The 14,972-nt window shown below is 43.2% G+C and overlaps 1 protein-coding gene across 1 annotated transcript in view; it reads right to left on the bottom strand.

The window, feature by feature from the left end:
• Positions 1 to 1,247: 1,247 nt before the first annotated feature.
• SLC38A9 (solute carrier family 38 member 9) overlaps positions 1,248 to 14,972 on the bottom strand; it is a 41,481-nt gene continuing 27,756 nt past the window's right edge. Inside the window, exons 11-14 of the mRNA XM_009896603.2 lie at positions 10,789 to 10,902; positions 8,245 to 8,393; positions 4,295 to 4,384; positions 1,248 to 1,668 (exon numbers count right to left, since the gene is read on the bottom strand). Coding sequence (XP_009894905.2) covers positions 1,503 to 1,668; positions 4,295 to 4,384; positions 8,245 to 8,393; positions 10,789 to 10,902 — 519 coding nt within the window. The 3' untranslated portion in view covers positions 1,248 to 1,502. The remainder of the gene's footprint in view (positions 1,669 to 4,294; positions 4,385 to 8,244; positions 8,394 to 10,788; positions 10,903 to 14,972) is intronic.

Here is a 14,972-nt window from a genome sequence, read left to right on the forward strand (position 1 = left end):
ATGTAATTACCTTGCCCAACTCAACTCCTACTTCCCAAATATTGCATCACTCCCACCTATTTTTTATTTACTTAGGAATTTATCAATGCTCTGAGTCCTCTTTCAAATATTCTACATCTGTTCATTATTTTAATACACTGAAATTCTGTAAAAAGAGATTTTACTCTCTCCAACCACAAAAAATGGCATTCCACTACTGTCTGGCAACTTAATTATTGCATGCTTTGGGCTACGACTCAGGCTCACAGATGGCAGGCGAAGGAAGGTGTCAGTGTGCTTACCCAGGTGCATCATCTCAATGAGTAAATAAGAAGTTTGAAAAAAAACAACCCACCAACCAAGCCAAACACAACAAAACCCTTCTCAGATTCTTCCACCTTCCATTAGGGATTCCCTAAAACTGAAATGGTTTGATTTAGTCCACAATCCTGAAGAGTAATAGCTTTGTCTCTCTGCTCACATCCAAAACGTCTAGAATAATGTAGTGGAAGAGCATAGTGAGAAATGTCTAAAGACCCTGCAAAGGAGGGAGCAAGTCTGTGATGAACGTTGTGTTCAACATGCAGCTCTCAAACAAGACAACTTCACAGCACGTAACAGCTCAGTTAACAGAGTTGAAGTGAGGTCAAGCCTGGAATTCTAATTTTAATAGTCTTGTTCTAATGTTTTAATCCTCTTCTTTTCATTGTAAGATTATAAATAGCTTGTGTATATGCTTGTTCTGAATAAAGAAAATGAGACATGAGTTCATTGTTTCTTAGTTGGAATTTCCTAGAGGAAAAATACTGCCAAAACAATTTAATAGATTTTCAAATATCAAGACTGCATTTTGACCCAAATAGAATAGAATAGAATAGAATAGAATAGAATAGAATAGAATAGAATAGAATAGAATAGAATAACCCAGGTTGGAAGAGACCTTCAAGATCATCGTGTCCAACCTATCATCCAACACCACCCAATCAACTAAACCATGCAACCAAGCATCCTGTCAAGCCTCGCCCTGAACACCCCCAGCGACGGCTGACTAAATTAACCTGAAAGAAAAAAAAAATATAAAGTAGTTTCTTCATTTCCCCAAAACCACAGGAAAATAACAGCAACGAAAGAGCATTTCAGTCACTCAACAGTACTGTGAAAGTATGTTTGTTAATAAAGGTAAGGACAGTTCCTTTGAAGGCAAAGGGAGTTCTACTGCCTGCAGCTGTGTGTTTTGAGAAGTGTGCTGCAAAACAAAAAAATAAATACTTGAGCTTTATTAGTTTTTGATGTGTGTTCAACAAAACCAGGAGGCCCACCTCACTCAAACCTGAACCATTTCACTTCTCAGTAACTTGTGATTTTATTGGAGCAAGTTTTCTGTCAGGGGCCTGAAAGATGTGCTTTTAATTTCTTTCAGAGATGCAGTTTTTCTCAAGATCATATTGAAGACCATGTTGCTCAAGGCTGTTGCCAAATGTCACAGTACCGCTTCTGACAGCCACAGGGAGAAGAGGGAGGTTTCACAATAGGAATTGTGCAATAAGATTAGCCAGTCCAAGGAGGATAATAAAGATGTGAATGATCAATGCTGGCCACGTCAGCTGCCCAGCACGATGCAGGGAGATCACGTAGATGAGGGATGGATACAGGAATACAAAGGCCAGACCACACGTTGCTCCAGAGTATCTAAGGCAAAGAGGGAAGAAGGGAGGAGAAAAAAAAAAGTTTTGTGTTAACTAACCCTTATTTCTTCTTGTCATTTTTACCACTTAAACCAATGAACAATCAATGCCAGACAATGCCTGAACAATGACTATCTGCAGTCACTAAACATCAGTTTCTGTTTCTTGCTGTCCTTCACCTCCCTCATGAGCATTTAATTATCCACTTCTGTGTCAGCTCTCCTCCTTCCCTGTACCTGCACTCTGAGATGCCTCCTAACATTTTAGTTACATTCCCAGGTGCTTCTGGGGACTGACTCCATATCTGAATCACAGATTGGTTTGGGTTGGAAGGGACCTTGAAGGTCATCTAGTTTCAACCTCCTGCCACAGGCACAGACACCTTCTATTAGACCAGGTTGATTGAAGTCCTATCCAACCTAGCTTTGAACACTTCCAGGCCTCGAGCCTTCACAACTTCACAGTATCACAGTATAACTAAGGTTGGAAGAGACCCCAAGGATCATCGAGTCCAACCTGTCCCAACAGACCTCATGACTAGACCATGGCACCAAGTGCCACGTCCAATCTCCTCTTGAACACCTCCAGGGATGGTGACTCCACCACCTCCCTGGGCAGCCCATTCCAATGACGAACGACTCGCTCAGTGAAGAACTTTCTCCTCACCTCGAGTCTAAACCTCCCCTGGCACAGCTTGAGACTGTGTCCCCTTGTTCTGGTGCTGGGTGCCTGGGAGAAGAGACCAACCCCTTCCTGGCTACAATTACCTTTCAGGTAGTTGTAGAGGGCAATGAGGTCACCCCTGATCCTTCTCTTCTCCAGGCTAAACAATCCCAGCTCCGTCACCCTCTCCTCATAGGGCTTGTGCTCCAGGCCTCTCACCAGCCTTGTTGCCCTTCTCTGGACATGCTCAAGTGTCTCAATGTCCTTCTTAAACTGAGGGGCCCAGAACTTAAACTGAGTGGCCCAGAACAACTGAAGGGCCCAGAACTTCTCTGGGCAACCACCCTTGTGGGGCAGAATTTCTTCCTAATATGTAATCTAAACCTAGCTTCTTCCCACTTGAAGCCATTACCCTTGTCCTGTCACTATGTGACTTTGTAAGAAGTCCCTCTCCACTCTTCACCTACAAATGCCTCTCCAGACCTCAGCTAACCAGCCTAAGATTAGCCTTGCAGTCTCAATACGGTGACTTTCAAATTTTTAAAACAATGTTCTTGGAGTTTGAGGCATAAGAAAAATCACTGTTCCCCACTGTAAATGTTAATACTACTGATGTTTCTACTTTGTTTGGGGAAATTTGTCAACCTGCAATAGAAAAAGACTGGACAGTGCACCCTCTGAAAGCCCTCCTCTGCGGTCAGAATTGCAGATCTCACTGTGCCCCAGCCATTTGAGGGTACTGAAGCATGTAAATATGGGAACGCTCTTGAATCTGTAACTTCTATTTTAATTTATTTCATGAGCTCCTAGAAAATCACTCTCCAGATCTGAAAAGATCAACACATCCTTCTGGTAACTTGATCAACCCCACCAAGTGAAACACCAAACTCTTCTTTTTCTAACAAGCCCCTTATGGTACTGTGAGTTTCTACCTACTAAGCTATACTGCAGCCAAATGTTCATTAACTAACAACCTATTTTATTTCAAATACTTGAACACCCCTTTTAAACTAAGGAAAGATCATAAAACAGAGAAACCACCTGCAACAAATAAAACTAGATGATACCTAGGTTAGATGGTACATAAACAATTTATCATCAGGAAATTCACTGTTCTAAATGTCTGGTTGCTATGCAGAGTGTGCACATATTACAGAGGTCAAGATCAGTTTGCAAACAGAGAAATGTACTGCATGATATTTACTGGGAATTAATAAGCAGATCTCTATTACTGGAACATAAGACTTTCCCCTAAAAGGAAAGGTAGAAATAAAAGGAAATGTTAAAAAGACCACAACAACTCAAAGACCAGCTAGTCTGGTCAGACCCAAGCCTCTCATTCTGGCTTTATAATTGCAGATTTCTGTATTTTTAAACACCTCCCTCTCCTGGCTGCAGTAGGAAAGATGCAAAATAACAATGAATGACAACAATTACAAACATGGTGGTGTCAAGTGTAGAAAATAAAACTCGCTAGGTTGTTTAATCTTTCCCAATTACATAAATCCTAAGGGTTTATAGCATGGTAAATGTGAGATTTAATTTAGAAGTACAACTTTTATATCACTTTTCTCTTTGAAATTATTTTCTTTCTTGGATCTTTACTGTGGACTTTCAAAAAAGCTTACCACTAAACAAATGCTTGAGAGAAGCCACAAAATGATTGAGGGACTTCTCTATTGACACCATCTACTTTCATGTCTATAGTCACAAAATCCTCAGACACAGCTCCAATGAAACTTGAGGCCCAATCTCAATCAGCTCAAACAGTGGCATAACTGCAGATAGCTCCTTGTCAGAGCTTTAAAAAGGGTTGATTGTTTATACTTCTAAATCATTACTTACAACCTGTAAGCCTCGGAAAACATGAAGACAGAATTATTTGCACTCATACTGCTCCTTTTCAACATCAACAGGCAAACATGCAGCAGCACCACAGGCACATTCACTGCACAAGCAACACTCACCTTATGATACTTCCTATATTTGGATAAAATCTTGCCATTGCTACACCAGCTCCTACAATTGCTACGTTCAGGATGAGCACATGGACAACGCTGCAGGGAAGTGAGGAAAGAGTGTTAAGATCTATGCTTTATTTATTCCAGGATACACTCCCCATCATTTACAGTAATATTTAACTGGCATATGGACTGCACTAACATTTAACTGGTATATGGGTGGTGTATCCATTTGCACAAATCAATTAACTAATTTCACAGCAAACATAACATCCACTGAATAGTCAGAGTGTCAAACTCTGGAGGACACAGTCTCAGGCTGCGTCAGGGGAGGTTTAGGCTGGAGGTTAGGAGGAAGTTTTACACAGAGGGAGTGATTGCCCACTGGAATGGGCTGCCTGAGGAGGTGGTGGGGTCGCTGTCACTGGGGGTGTTCAGGGCGAGGCTTGACAGGATGCTTGGTTGTATGGTTTAGTTGATTGGGTAGTGTTGGATGATAGGTTGGACATGATGATCTCGAAGGTCTCTTCCAACCTGGTTAATTCTATTCTATTCTATTCTAGCATTTTGATTCAAATTATTCCTAAAGACTAATTATGTGCAATTTGGCAGTTCTGAAAAACAGCACAGAATCTGTTACCTACAGCTAATAGCAGCTGTATTATTTGAGATATTATTTCATCCATGTTGTAGTTTGAGCTGGGTGCCCCCCTGGTGCATTCACTTCCTGTGTCCAGAAGTCCAGCCCAGAGGGATGGACACAGGAAATTGTGTATTTCCTACCATAATTCTTTGCACCACTATAAGATCCAGTGCGGAGTCTGGCACTTCCTCTTTCCTTCCCTCTCCGAGACTTGGTAACTGGGGGAGAGATCTCCCGGCCATGGGCCTGACTGGGCCCAAGGCCACAGGGGGATGGGCAGTCTCAGGCCTGGCCAGCTGAGACTAGCCCAGCAGAGGGAGGGGGAAGAAGGAGCCCTGGGGGTTTTGCATGCACCCTCAGGTGGGGATGGGATCTTTCTTTGTCACTGCGCTTTGGGTTTTCTGTAACATTCACTGCTTTCTATTTAAACTTTCATCACTTTTTGCAATCCGTTTGCCTGAGTCGTTATTTCTGCCTGTGGTGGGGAGGGGATCTGCCCCAACCCATTACATTTTTTGGCGCCCAACGTGGGGCCAACTGCAGCTCGGATTGCAAAAGATGGAGAGTTTAAATTTAGTTCTGGGCGTCGGTTTGGGTTTGGAAAGTTGGGGCTCAGGTTTTGTGTTACCGGGGCGACTGTGTGAACTCCTGTGGGCTGCAGAAGGATAGCTGGTGCGTGGCTGATGGCATGGAAGTCCCTGCTGTTGTTTGGGAACAGCGAGGGGTGGTTCTTTCTGTGACTTTTTGCCCAGGGTAGCTTAAGAGTGCTCTAGTAGCCTAAGAAGGCGAGACCTGCCTTCTCCTCGTTCTCTGCGGAGCGGCAGGGAGCGGAGGAGGGGCAGCGGCAAGCAGAGCGTGGTCGGCCCGCGGCCGCTGCGGGGAGCGGACACCCGCGGCGAGCGGGCAAGCGACTGCTGGAGGTGACTCGGACTCTGCATCGCGGCGACAGAGACGGCGGGGGCCGGGCCGGGCCGCGTTCAAGCGGCGGCGGCGGCACCGCCCGAGCCGGGCTGCGTTCAGGCGGCGGCGGCAGCTGCAGCTGTAAATCTTTCCCTGGTGTTTTCGGACGTGTTCTGAAAATGGCGCCGAGCACCTGGCTCCGCCTCCCTGCTTCTTCAGCGGGCTGTGGCGCAGCTCCTCCCTCTTCCGGGGGTGGAGATTGTGCAGCCGGATGCTGTCCTGCCTCGGTACGTGAGCGCCCAGCCGGGGGGTGCGGAGTGCCTCTGACATGCATCCGTGTAGCTTTGGTCCGCGTGAAAGCGGTTGGCTGCGGCACCCTGGATGGATTGAAAAAGGCAGTCGTGGAGCCGGATTGTTCCGACTGGCCTGCCCCAGGGGTGGAGAATTTGCCGCTGAATATGAGAGTAAAGGCTTGGCTGAGAAGTTGTGAGGTATTTCCAGGTGACCAGGATGTCCCAAGGAGTCCACAAGGAATTCACACTGCAGGAGAAGGACTGCGTCGCTGGGAGGTTCCATCACATGAGGAAGAACAACTGGAATGGACTAATGCTTGAGCCTGAATGAGAGACTGTTTGAGTGGACGCCCAGATGAAGATATGGACTCTGCCGGACATGTCATCAGAAGTTTTCTGATCTGATGATGTGTTTGGGTGCAAAGATTATGGTATGAAATACAGGGGTGGCAATGTTGTAGTTTGAGCTGGGTGCCCCCCTGGTGCATTCACTTCCTGTGTCCAGAAGTCCAGCCCAGAGGGATGGACACAGGAAATTGTGTATTTCCTACCATAATTCTTTGCACCACTATAAGATCCAGTGCGGAGTCTGGCACTTCCTCTTTCCTTCCCTCTCCGAGACTTGGTAACTGGGGGAGAGATCTCCCGGCCATGGGCCTGACTGGGCCCAAGGCCACAGGGGGATGGGCAGTCTCAGGCCTGGCCAGCTGAGACTAGCCCAGCAGAGGGAGGGGGAAGAAGGAGCCCTGGGGGTTTTGCATGCACCCTCAGGTGGGGATGGGATCTTTCTTTGTCACTGCGCTTTGGGTTTTCTGTAACATTCACTGCTTTCTATTTAAACTTTCATCACTTTTTGCAATCCGTTTGCCTGAGTCGTTATTTCTGCCTGTGGTGGGGAGGGGATCTGCCCCAACCCATTACAATCCAGGTGTGCATCATCATATTTGTCATACCTCAAGGGCTTAGAACAGCAAGGTGGAATTAACCTGGGAAGAGTTATGAAGCTGTAGGCCTAGGAGAAGGCATGAGGGAAATGAAAACCATTCTGATCAGGGAGTAACTGGACATAGCTAATTCCCAGTGTCCCTGAAATCCATGCTTAGCACTTGAATCAATGACCTTGTTTCCAACAGTTACTTGCAACAGTTTCTAAAAATGTCCTCAAAGTTGAACTGTGTACAATTTAGCATTAAAAACAGTAGGCACTTATTTCACTGTCTAATTTTAGGCATCCCATTTCTAGGCCTTCTCACACCTATTTTAGGATCCAGAATAAACCTGAACCTTTGAACGTCTTCCAAGGCCTGTATGCTACTGCTGATGTCACAGAGGAAATCCACATTGCTTCCTGGCATAAATTTTTTTTTTTCTCCTTTCTTCCATCAATAGTAGTTCACAATATAAAATAAGCAACTGAGAGATAAATGTCAACTTCTCGACTGTGACAATATACCAAATATAAATGTCCTAGGTTTTATTCAAAAAAACCCAAACCCCAAGCAACACACCAAACCAAACAACTAAAACTGAAATCTGGATCAGCTCCCGTGGAGTTCAGAGTGAGTACAAATGCAGAGGTGTGGTTCATCTCTGAAATTAGCATGTGAAAAGCTGTTTTTATAAGCACAGAAACAGCCTAGATAACACAGCTAACAACTCACTGAACTATTAGCTGTTTTAAAACTGACGGATGATTTCTAATTTTGCACAATCAAAACACATATGGCACCCTCACAATGTAAAATCCACAATGTATATTCTTTGTGGCTGATTAAATGTTTCTGGACTGGACTAATTTTTTTTTATCCCCTGTATAACTTTTCTTTTGTCACATAAATGCATAACACAAAGGAACTGTGTTGAGGAAATTCCTGTTTATTGACAAGATGAAGAGCTAATGAACACACTCCTCTACCCCACCTGTCTACCCTGCCAAGCTACAACAGGCAAGTTTATTTTGCAAGCCTGTTCCCATCTGACTCTATGAATGCTGTAAAATTAGTTTTTGAAATATACCTGATGAAGCAAAGGAAAACCCCAGAAGCTCAGCCAAATTTCTGACAACAGAAGGCTGGTTAAGCAAAATCCACCAAGCTCTGATCAAGGAGTAGACTTCTTACCTTGGATAAGCATTTCCAAAAAACTGTCTTAACAGCTGAACTCGTGCCAGGTAGCCCAGCAGTGGGTATACAGTCATCATCTGGAACAGCAGGAAGATTCTTGCAACAAATGACATGATGTCATCGCTGGGAAAGTTATCTAGAAAATTCTAAACATAGAAATAATGTTACACTTATCAGTGGTGGCTGGATTATATGTATCTGCTGATTTTTAATAGCTGTGTGCAAGGGAAAAAAGAGATGAAACCCAAGCAACTACAAATGCCAAATGAACTCTGGAAAAAGGAGGCTGAAGGGAGACCTCACTGCTGTCTACAACTACCTGAAAGGACATTGTGTAGATATTGGTGCTGGTCTCTTCTCACAGGTAATTAGCAACAGAACAAGAGGGAACAGCCTCAAGCATCAGGGTAGGTTTAGACTGGACATTAGGAAAACAATTTTCACTGAAAGAGTGGTCAGGCATTGGAATGGGCTGCCCAGAAAGCTGGTTGAGTCACCAACACTGGATGTGTTTAAATGTTGTTTGGATGTGGTACTTGGGGATATGGTTTAGGGGGTTAGAGTAGGGCTGTTGGTTGGACTTGGTGATCCTGAGGGTCTTTTCCAACCTGAATGCTTCTGTGATTGATAACATGAAATACTGTTTCCCTCTTCCACAATTGCCTTGCCACCAAATACCAGATGATTTTTAAATATTACAGCACTGATGTCAGCTTTCTTATTAGCACTAAATATAGCGTTATTTTCAGTCATCTGAGCACCCTGAAATAATCAAGCCTGTGGAAGTGCCACCTGAGTTTTAGGCATATGGATTCATATGTTCCTATGACATGTTATATCCTATCTAGATATTAAAACCAGTTATTTAATCAGAAAACTGGATCACAGAAATGAGGAGAGGATTTGTCCAGAGAAGGGCAACAAAGTTGGTGAGGGGTTTGGAACATAAGCCCTATGAGGAGAGGCTGAGGGAGCCTGGGTTGCTTAGCCTGGAGAAGAGGAGACTCAGAGGTGACCTTATTGCTGTCTACAACTACCTGAAGGGGGGTTGTAGTCAGGCAGAGGTTGGTCTCTTCTCCCAGGCAACCAGTACCAGAACAAGAGGACACAGTCTCAGGCTGCGCCAGGGGAGGTTTAGGCTGGAGGTTAGGAGGAAGTTTTACACAGAGAGAGTGATTGCCCACTGGAATGGGCTGCCCGAGGAGGTGGTGAGGTCGCCATCGCTGGGGGTGTTCAGGAGGAGACTTGATAGGGTGCTTGGTTGCATGGTTTACATAGAATACATAGAATAAACCAGGTTGGAAGAGACCTTCAAGATCATCGCGTCCAACCCATCAACCAATCCAACACCACCTAAACAACTAACCCATGGCACCAAGCACCCCATCAAGTCTCCTCCTGAAAACCTCCAATGACGGAGACTCCACCACCTCCCCAGGCAGCCCATTCCAATGGGCAATCACTCTTTCTGTATAGAACTTCCTAACATCCAGCCTGAACCTCCCCTGGTGCAGCCTGAGACTGTGTGATTAGGTGGTGTTGGATGATAGGTTGGACACAATGATCTTGAAGGTCTCTTCCAACCTGGTTTATTCTATTCTATTCTATTCTATTTTATTCTATCATATACTACAAGTGAGGACATCAGAAAAAATGGTATAAGGCTGAAGTATCATGAAAATAAACAGCTTCTTAAGCACTTAGGATAACTACAGAAAATAAATGGGAAGAAAACTACTTGTACTCTAATAATTAAACAAGATTAGATTTCACCCCATGAAGTTATTTCAAATGGTTTAAAAAAAACCCACTTCATGTTTAAACAAGGGTACTATTTCTAACTAACCTACATTCACAGGAAGCCTTTAAATGCTGCTTCATTGCTGAATGTTGTGCAAGAGACACAGAACACCTGGCATAAAGTGGATCACAATTGATAACTCTTATCTTTGAAGTAATTAAGGGTGTGGAATCAGCCTTGCCTATAAGCAGATAAAAGTTTAATAGCCTTCACAAGGTGTTTCATGTGATGCTGTTACCTGAAGAACTCTGCTGACAAGGCTCACCATAGTATTAAGACTCCAAACCTACCCATAGCAAGGACTCCTATCTAAATGAGCTTGCATTTGCATTCTATTTCTTTTTCTGGAGCACCTGAAACCACTCCCAATGGGTAGGGTTAGTCACTGTGCACACAACTAAACATAAATATAGTACTTTGCAGGCTTAAAGGAGCTAAAGAAGTAAAACCCTTGACTGTTCACTTTTTCATTTTCACCTTTTCTTCATCACTTCCATAAAGTATTTATTAAATATTTCTTTTTTAAAGAACTACTGGCAACCAGACATAAATATAAATGGGATACATTACTCATCTGCTTGTGGCAGTCCCCATGAGGCATTAGCCAACTGACCAGAGTCAAGGACAGATGTGTCTGCCATGGTGAGTAATGAAGCATGAAGCAGTAGCAGGCTGGGTTTTTTTAGTACATATTTATTGAAAGATCAAGGATGAATATATGCTACAGTAAAACATCTCACCTGTTCAATACATTCTTTAGACAGTGGTGGAGAAGGAAAAGACATGAAAATTATCACTCCAACATACATATATGTTAATCCCACCAAGAAGTATGCAATAGAGAGGTCTCTCACCTAGAGGGAAAAAAAAAATCTCTTATTTTGGCCAGCACTGTCACCCCAAAACAAACAAAGTAAGAACCCTGAGAAAATTTCTATTGTATTTATTACTGTTACTTTTGTCTTTACATTTATTACTATTATTACTGTTACTTTTGTCTTTACATTTATTACTATTATTTTTACATTTAAGTTCTAATACTCAAACAGGGACTCCAGATCTGGTCATGGATCAGATAGAAAGGTGCAAGAAAATATCCCAGAGTGGAGCTAGACAACTATTATGTATATACCTACATGCAGAAAAGGGACTAAGAAATAGATATATACCAATAGATGCAGCATGTGATTGCTAGATGTACAAATATACACCAGTTTTTAAAACAAACAAGAACCCCCCCCACACTTTCATACATCCACCTACTCCTACTGAGAGCTTTGAGACACAGAGACAGCTGTTGAAGACAGAATGCCTATCAATGACATACAATAAATCTCATCAGGACTAAAATCTTGCAATTAAAGACATTAGCCTACTCAACTGAAAATATAATGTACAGGGCATTTTTAAAGACGCTGCTTTGAGATCTAACAGGATGACACCCATACACTGGCTCCAAACCAGAAACTAACATGTCAAGCTTCTGTATGAAAAGTGTGATAATAGCTAATACACTGTTAAATAAAAAATGCAAATAAAATACAAACAAGAAAGGCACAGGTAAGCATGTACATGTCCTTTAGCTTTAGCATCCTATTTTGTAATGATTCTTTCCTTTAAAATTCCCTATCCATTTAATTACTGAATTTTTCTAAACAATCCACAAAGTGCACTCAATTATAGCCAAACATTTTTAAGTAAGGTCATAAATCCATATTGAGCTATATTCCATGTACCTAAATATGGATGTAAACCCTAACCTCAATGCTCACTTCTCGAAAGTTTGACTATATTTATTAAGCAACTAATACACAAAAAGATTCTCAACTACACAAAAATAACTTACTTTTAAACAACATTCAGTATTGGAGGATAAGCAGCAAATGAATTTAAGTACTTTGTGAAACTGCAGAATCCACATATACATCAGACTCATCTCACAGCAGTATGGGTTATTCTACACCAATTGTGTTGATTTTGTGGGGTTTTTTCTTTGTGGTTTTTGTTGTTGTTGTTTTAATAAAGTAGGAGAGCATTTGTTTCTAGTTATTAACTAAATACATTCCATATAAGCTTATGCTACAGTACAAAAACACTCATTACCTTATAGCAAACCATTTGTTCGGTGGCTACTAATAATCAGCCTCTCAAAGGATGACTAGTAATGTTTCAATATATGACCCTATTTTCCTGTGACTGAGAAGCAAGTCTTAGCAGCTCAGGAACAGCACCAAATTATTAGGACTATATGGCTTCCAGATCAGGATAATTACGGCCTCCAGCCAGCTCAGTGAGCGTGGGCAAAGCTTACTCACACCTGTGCAGGGAAATGTTTCCCTAGGTGCTTCTCCACACTATCTCCTTGACAAAAGAAGCATAACCAATACCTTTCTGGGGTCCTCCAATGGGAAAGCAGTCCTCAAGGAAAGTATGAAGTGGTAGATTGTAAGGGTGAAGAAAAGTTCAGAAGAAAACCAGTTTTCAGTAAGGGAAATGGAATCTCCTGGACCTTTTGCCAGTGCTTTTGGTGTAGAATATTGATGCCTTTCCCCATCTGCTTGCAAGAGAAGGCTCCGAGGTGACCTAATTGTGGCCTTCCACTATCTGAAGGGGCCTCCAAGAAGGCTGGGGAGGGACTTCTCAGGGTATCAGGTAGTGACAGGACTAGGGGGAATGGAATGAAGCTGAAGGTGGGGAGATTCAGACTGGACATGAGGAGGAAGTTCTTCACCATGAGAGTGGTGAAGCCACGGAATGGGTTGTCCAGGGAGGTGGCTGAAGCCCTGTCCGTGTAGGTGTTTAAGCCCAGGCTGGATGAGGCTCTGGCCAGCCTGATCTAGTGTGAGGTGTCCCTGCCCATGGCAGGGGGGTTGGAACTAGCTGATCCTTGTGGTCCCTTCCAATCCTGACTGATACTATGAAGAGGCCAGTGATACTACTCATGAGACAGCAATGCATCTTTCACAAGTACTCCAGGGTAGCACTCATGCTTGTGGAAGCTGCACACTTCCAGCTGCAACCTCTTCCTCCTCCTGAAAAGCTACATGTAGCTGTAAGATGCTTCTTAAATCTTCACTCCCCATGCACTATCATTTAGTAAAGACTATTAACCTTTATCAGAGAATAACAATAGCAATAACATCGTCTTTAAATTATTTCCAGACTTTCTCCTGAGTGACATGAGAAGCTCTACAGGTATTTATATAAGAGCTACATCTTCAAAAGCACCAATGCTCATCCTAAAGAGTTATGTTAGGAATACTATATCTAAGCATACAGATTTCTTAAAAGTATTAATTAGTAACTTCCAGTAACTGCAGGAGACAGAGAATAATTAGGGCACAGTAGTTTTGCAGAGACATGTATTCTCACCTCCTGAAGACAAGTCTTATCACAGTCTCACAGTATAACTAAGGTTGGAAGAGACCCCAAGGATCATCAAGTCCAACCTGTCTCAACAGACCTCACACTAGACCATGGCACCAAGTGCCACGTCCAATCTCCTCTTGAACACCTCCAGGGACGGTGACTCCACCACCTCCCTGGGCAGCCCATTCCAATGATGAACGACTCGCTCAGTGAAGAACTTTCTCCTCACCTCGAGTCTAAACCTCCCCTGGTGCAGCTTGAGACTGTGTCCTCTTGTTCTGGTGCTGGTTGCCTGGGAGAAGAGACCAACCCCTTCCTGGCTACAACCACCCTTCAGGTAGTTGTAGAGGGCAATGAGGTCACCCCTGAGCCTTCTCTTCTCCAGGCTAAGCAATCCCAGCTCCCTCAGCCTCTCCTCACAGGGCTGTGCTCAAGGCCTCTCCCCAGCCTTGTTGCCCTTCTCTGGACACATTCAAGTGTCTCGATGTCCTTGTTAAACTGAGGGGCCCAGAACTGGACACAGGACTCCAGGTGTGGCCTAACCAATGCAGAGTACAGGGGCACAATGACCTCCGTGCTCCTGCTGGCCACACTATTCCTAATACAGGCCAGGATGCCATTGGCCCTCTTGACCACCTGGGCACACTGCTGGCTCATGTTTAGGAGGCTGTCAATCATTACCCCCAGATCCCTCTCTGTTTGGGAGCTCTCCAGCCACTCTGACCCCTTGTCTTGGACAATTTCTCAAAATACACATGATATTAAGTCACATGAGCTGACAAACCCTGTTTTCAGTTGCTATAAATTTAGTATTTTAGATGTATTCCTCATGCATAAAGCCAGTAACTCACAGTTGTTATTTGTATGTGGTCTACATATAAGATCTAGAACGAAGTGTAAAACTTCCTGCTGTGACAGGTACATGAAGTTGTGAGGGCAACCAGCCTGAAACAGAATTCTTAGTGTTTCCTTGGGACTACATTGAGAGGTAGATAACTGGCAGGCAATTTGCTCTGAACACGCTTAAACTATTCATGTTCCTACAGCTCTTAAGGATGTATGCTATAATCTGTACTAAGTGTTGATGTAATTCTGTGTTTTTATAACATATGACAAAACAGACCTTTTTCTTCATGTGCTATCACCATGCAAGTAATAGCTGGACATTTATTTCCATAAGCAAAAAAGGACAACTCAAGAACCTGGATTTACTTTTAATCAAGCAACCACTGGTTCCCTTGCAAACGTCTGCTTCTGCATGTAAGACAGCAACCTTTGCCCAGCAATGTGTGTTTATGTGTATAAGAGGAAAGTCTTTTGATTGATATTCACTACTCTTCAGGAGACCTAGGTTTGTAAAGACTCTGATTGTAAATACTGTTTACACAGCATAGTTCCAGATAAAACCAAAGGACAAACAGAGAGAGATAAAAGGATTAATTTTAAGTAACGGAGCAATAATCGCATTTGTCTGTTTTATAGTCAGAATGGACATCACTGTGGTGGAAGCTGTCTAAGCATAAAGAATACTGCAGCTCTCAGAGCTCAAGTTTGA

This window comes from Dryobates pubescens, chromosome Z, assembly GCF_014839835.1.
Source record: "Dryobates pubescens isolate bDryPub1 chromosome Z, bDryPub1.pri, whole genome shotgun sequence".
Taxonomy (NCBI): Eukaryota; Metazoa; Chordata; class Aves; order Piciformes; family Picidae; genus Dryobates; species Dryobates pubescens.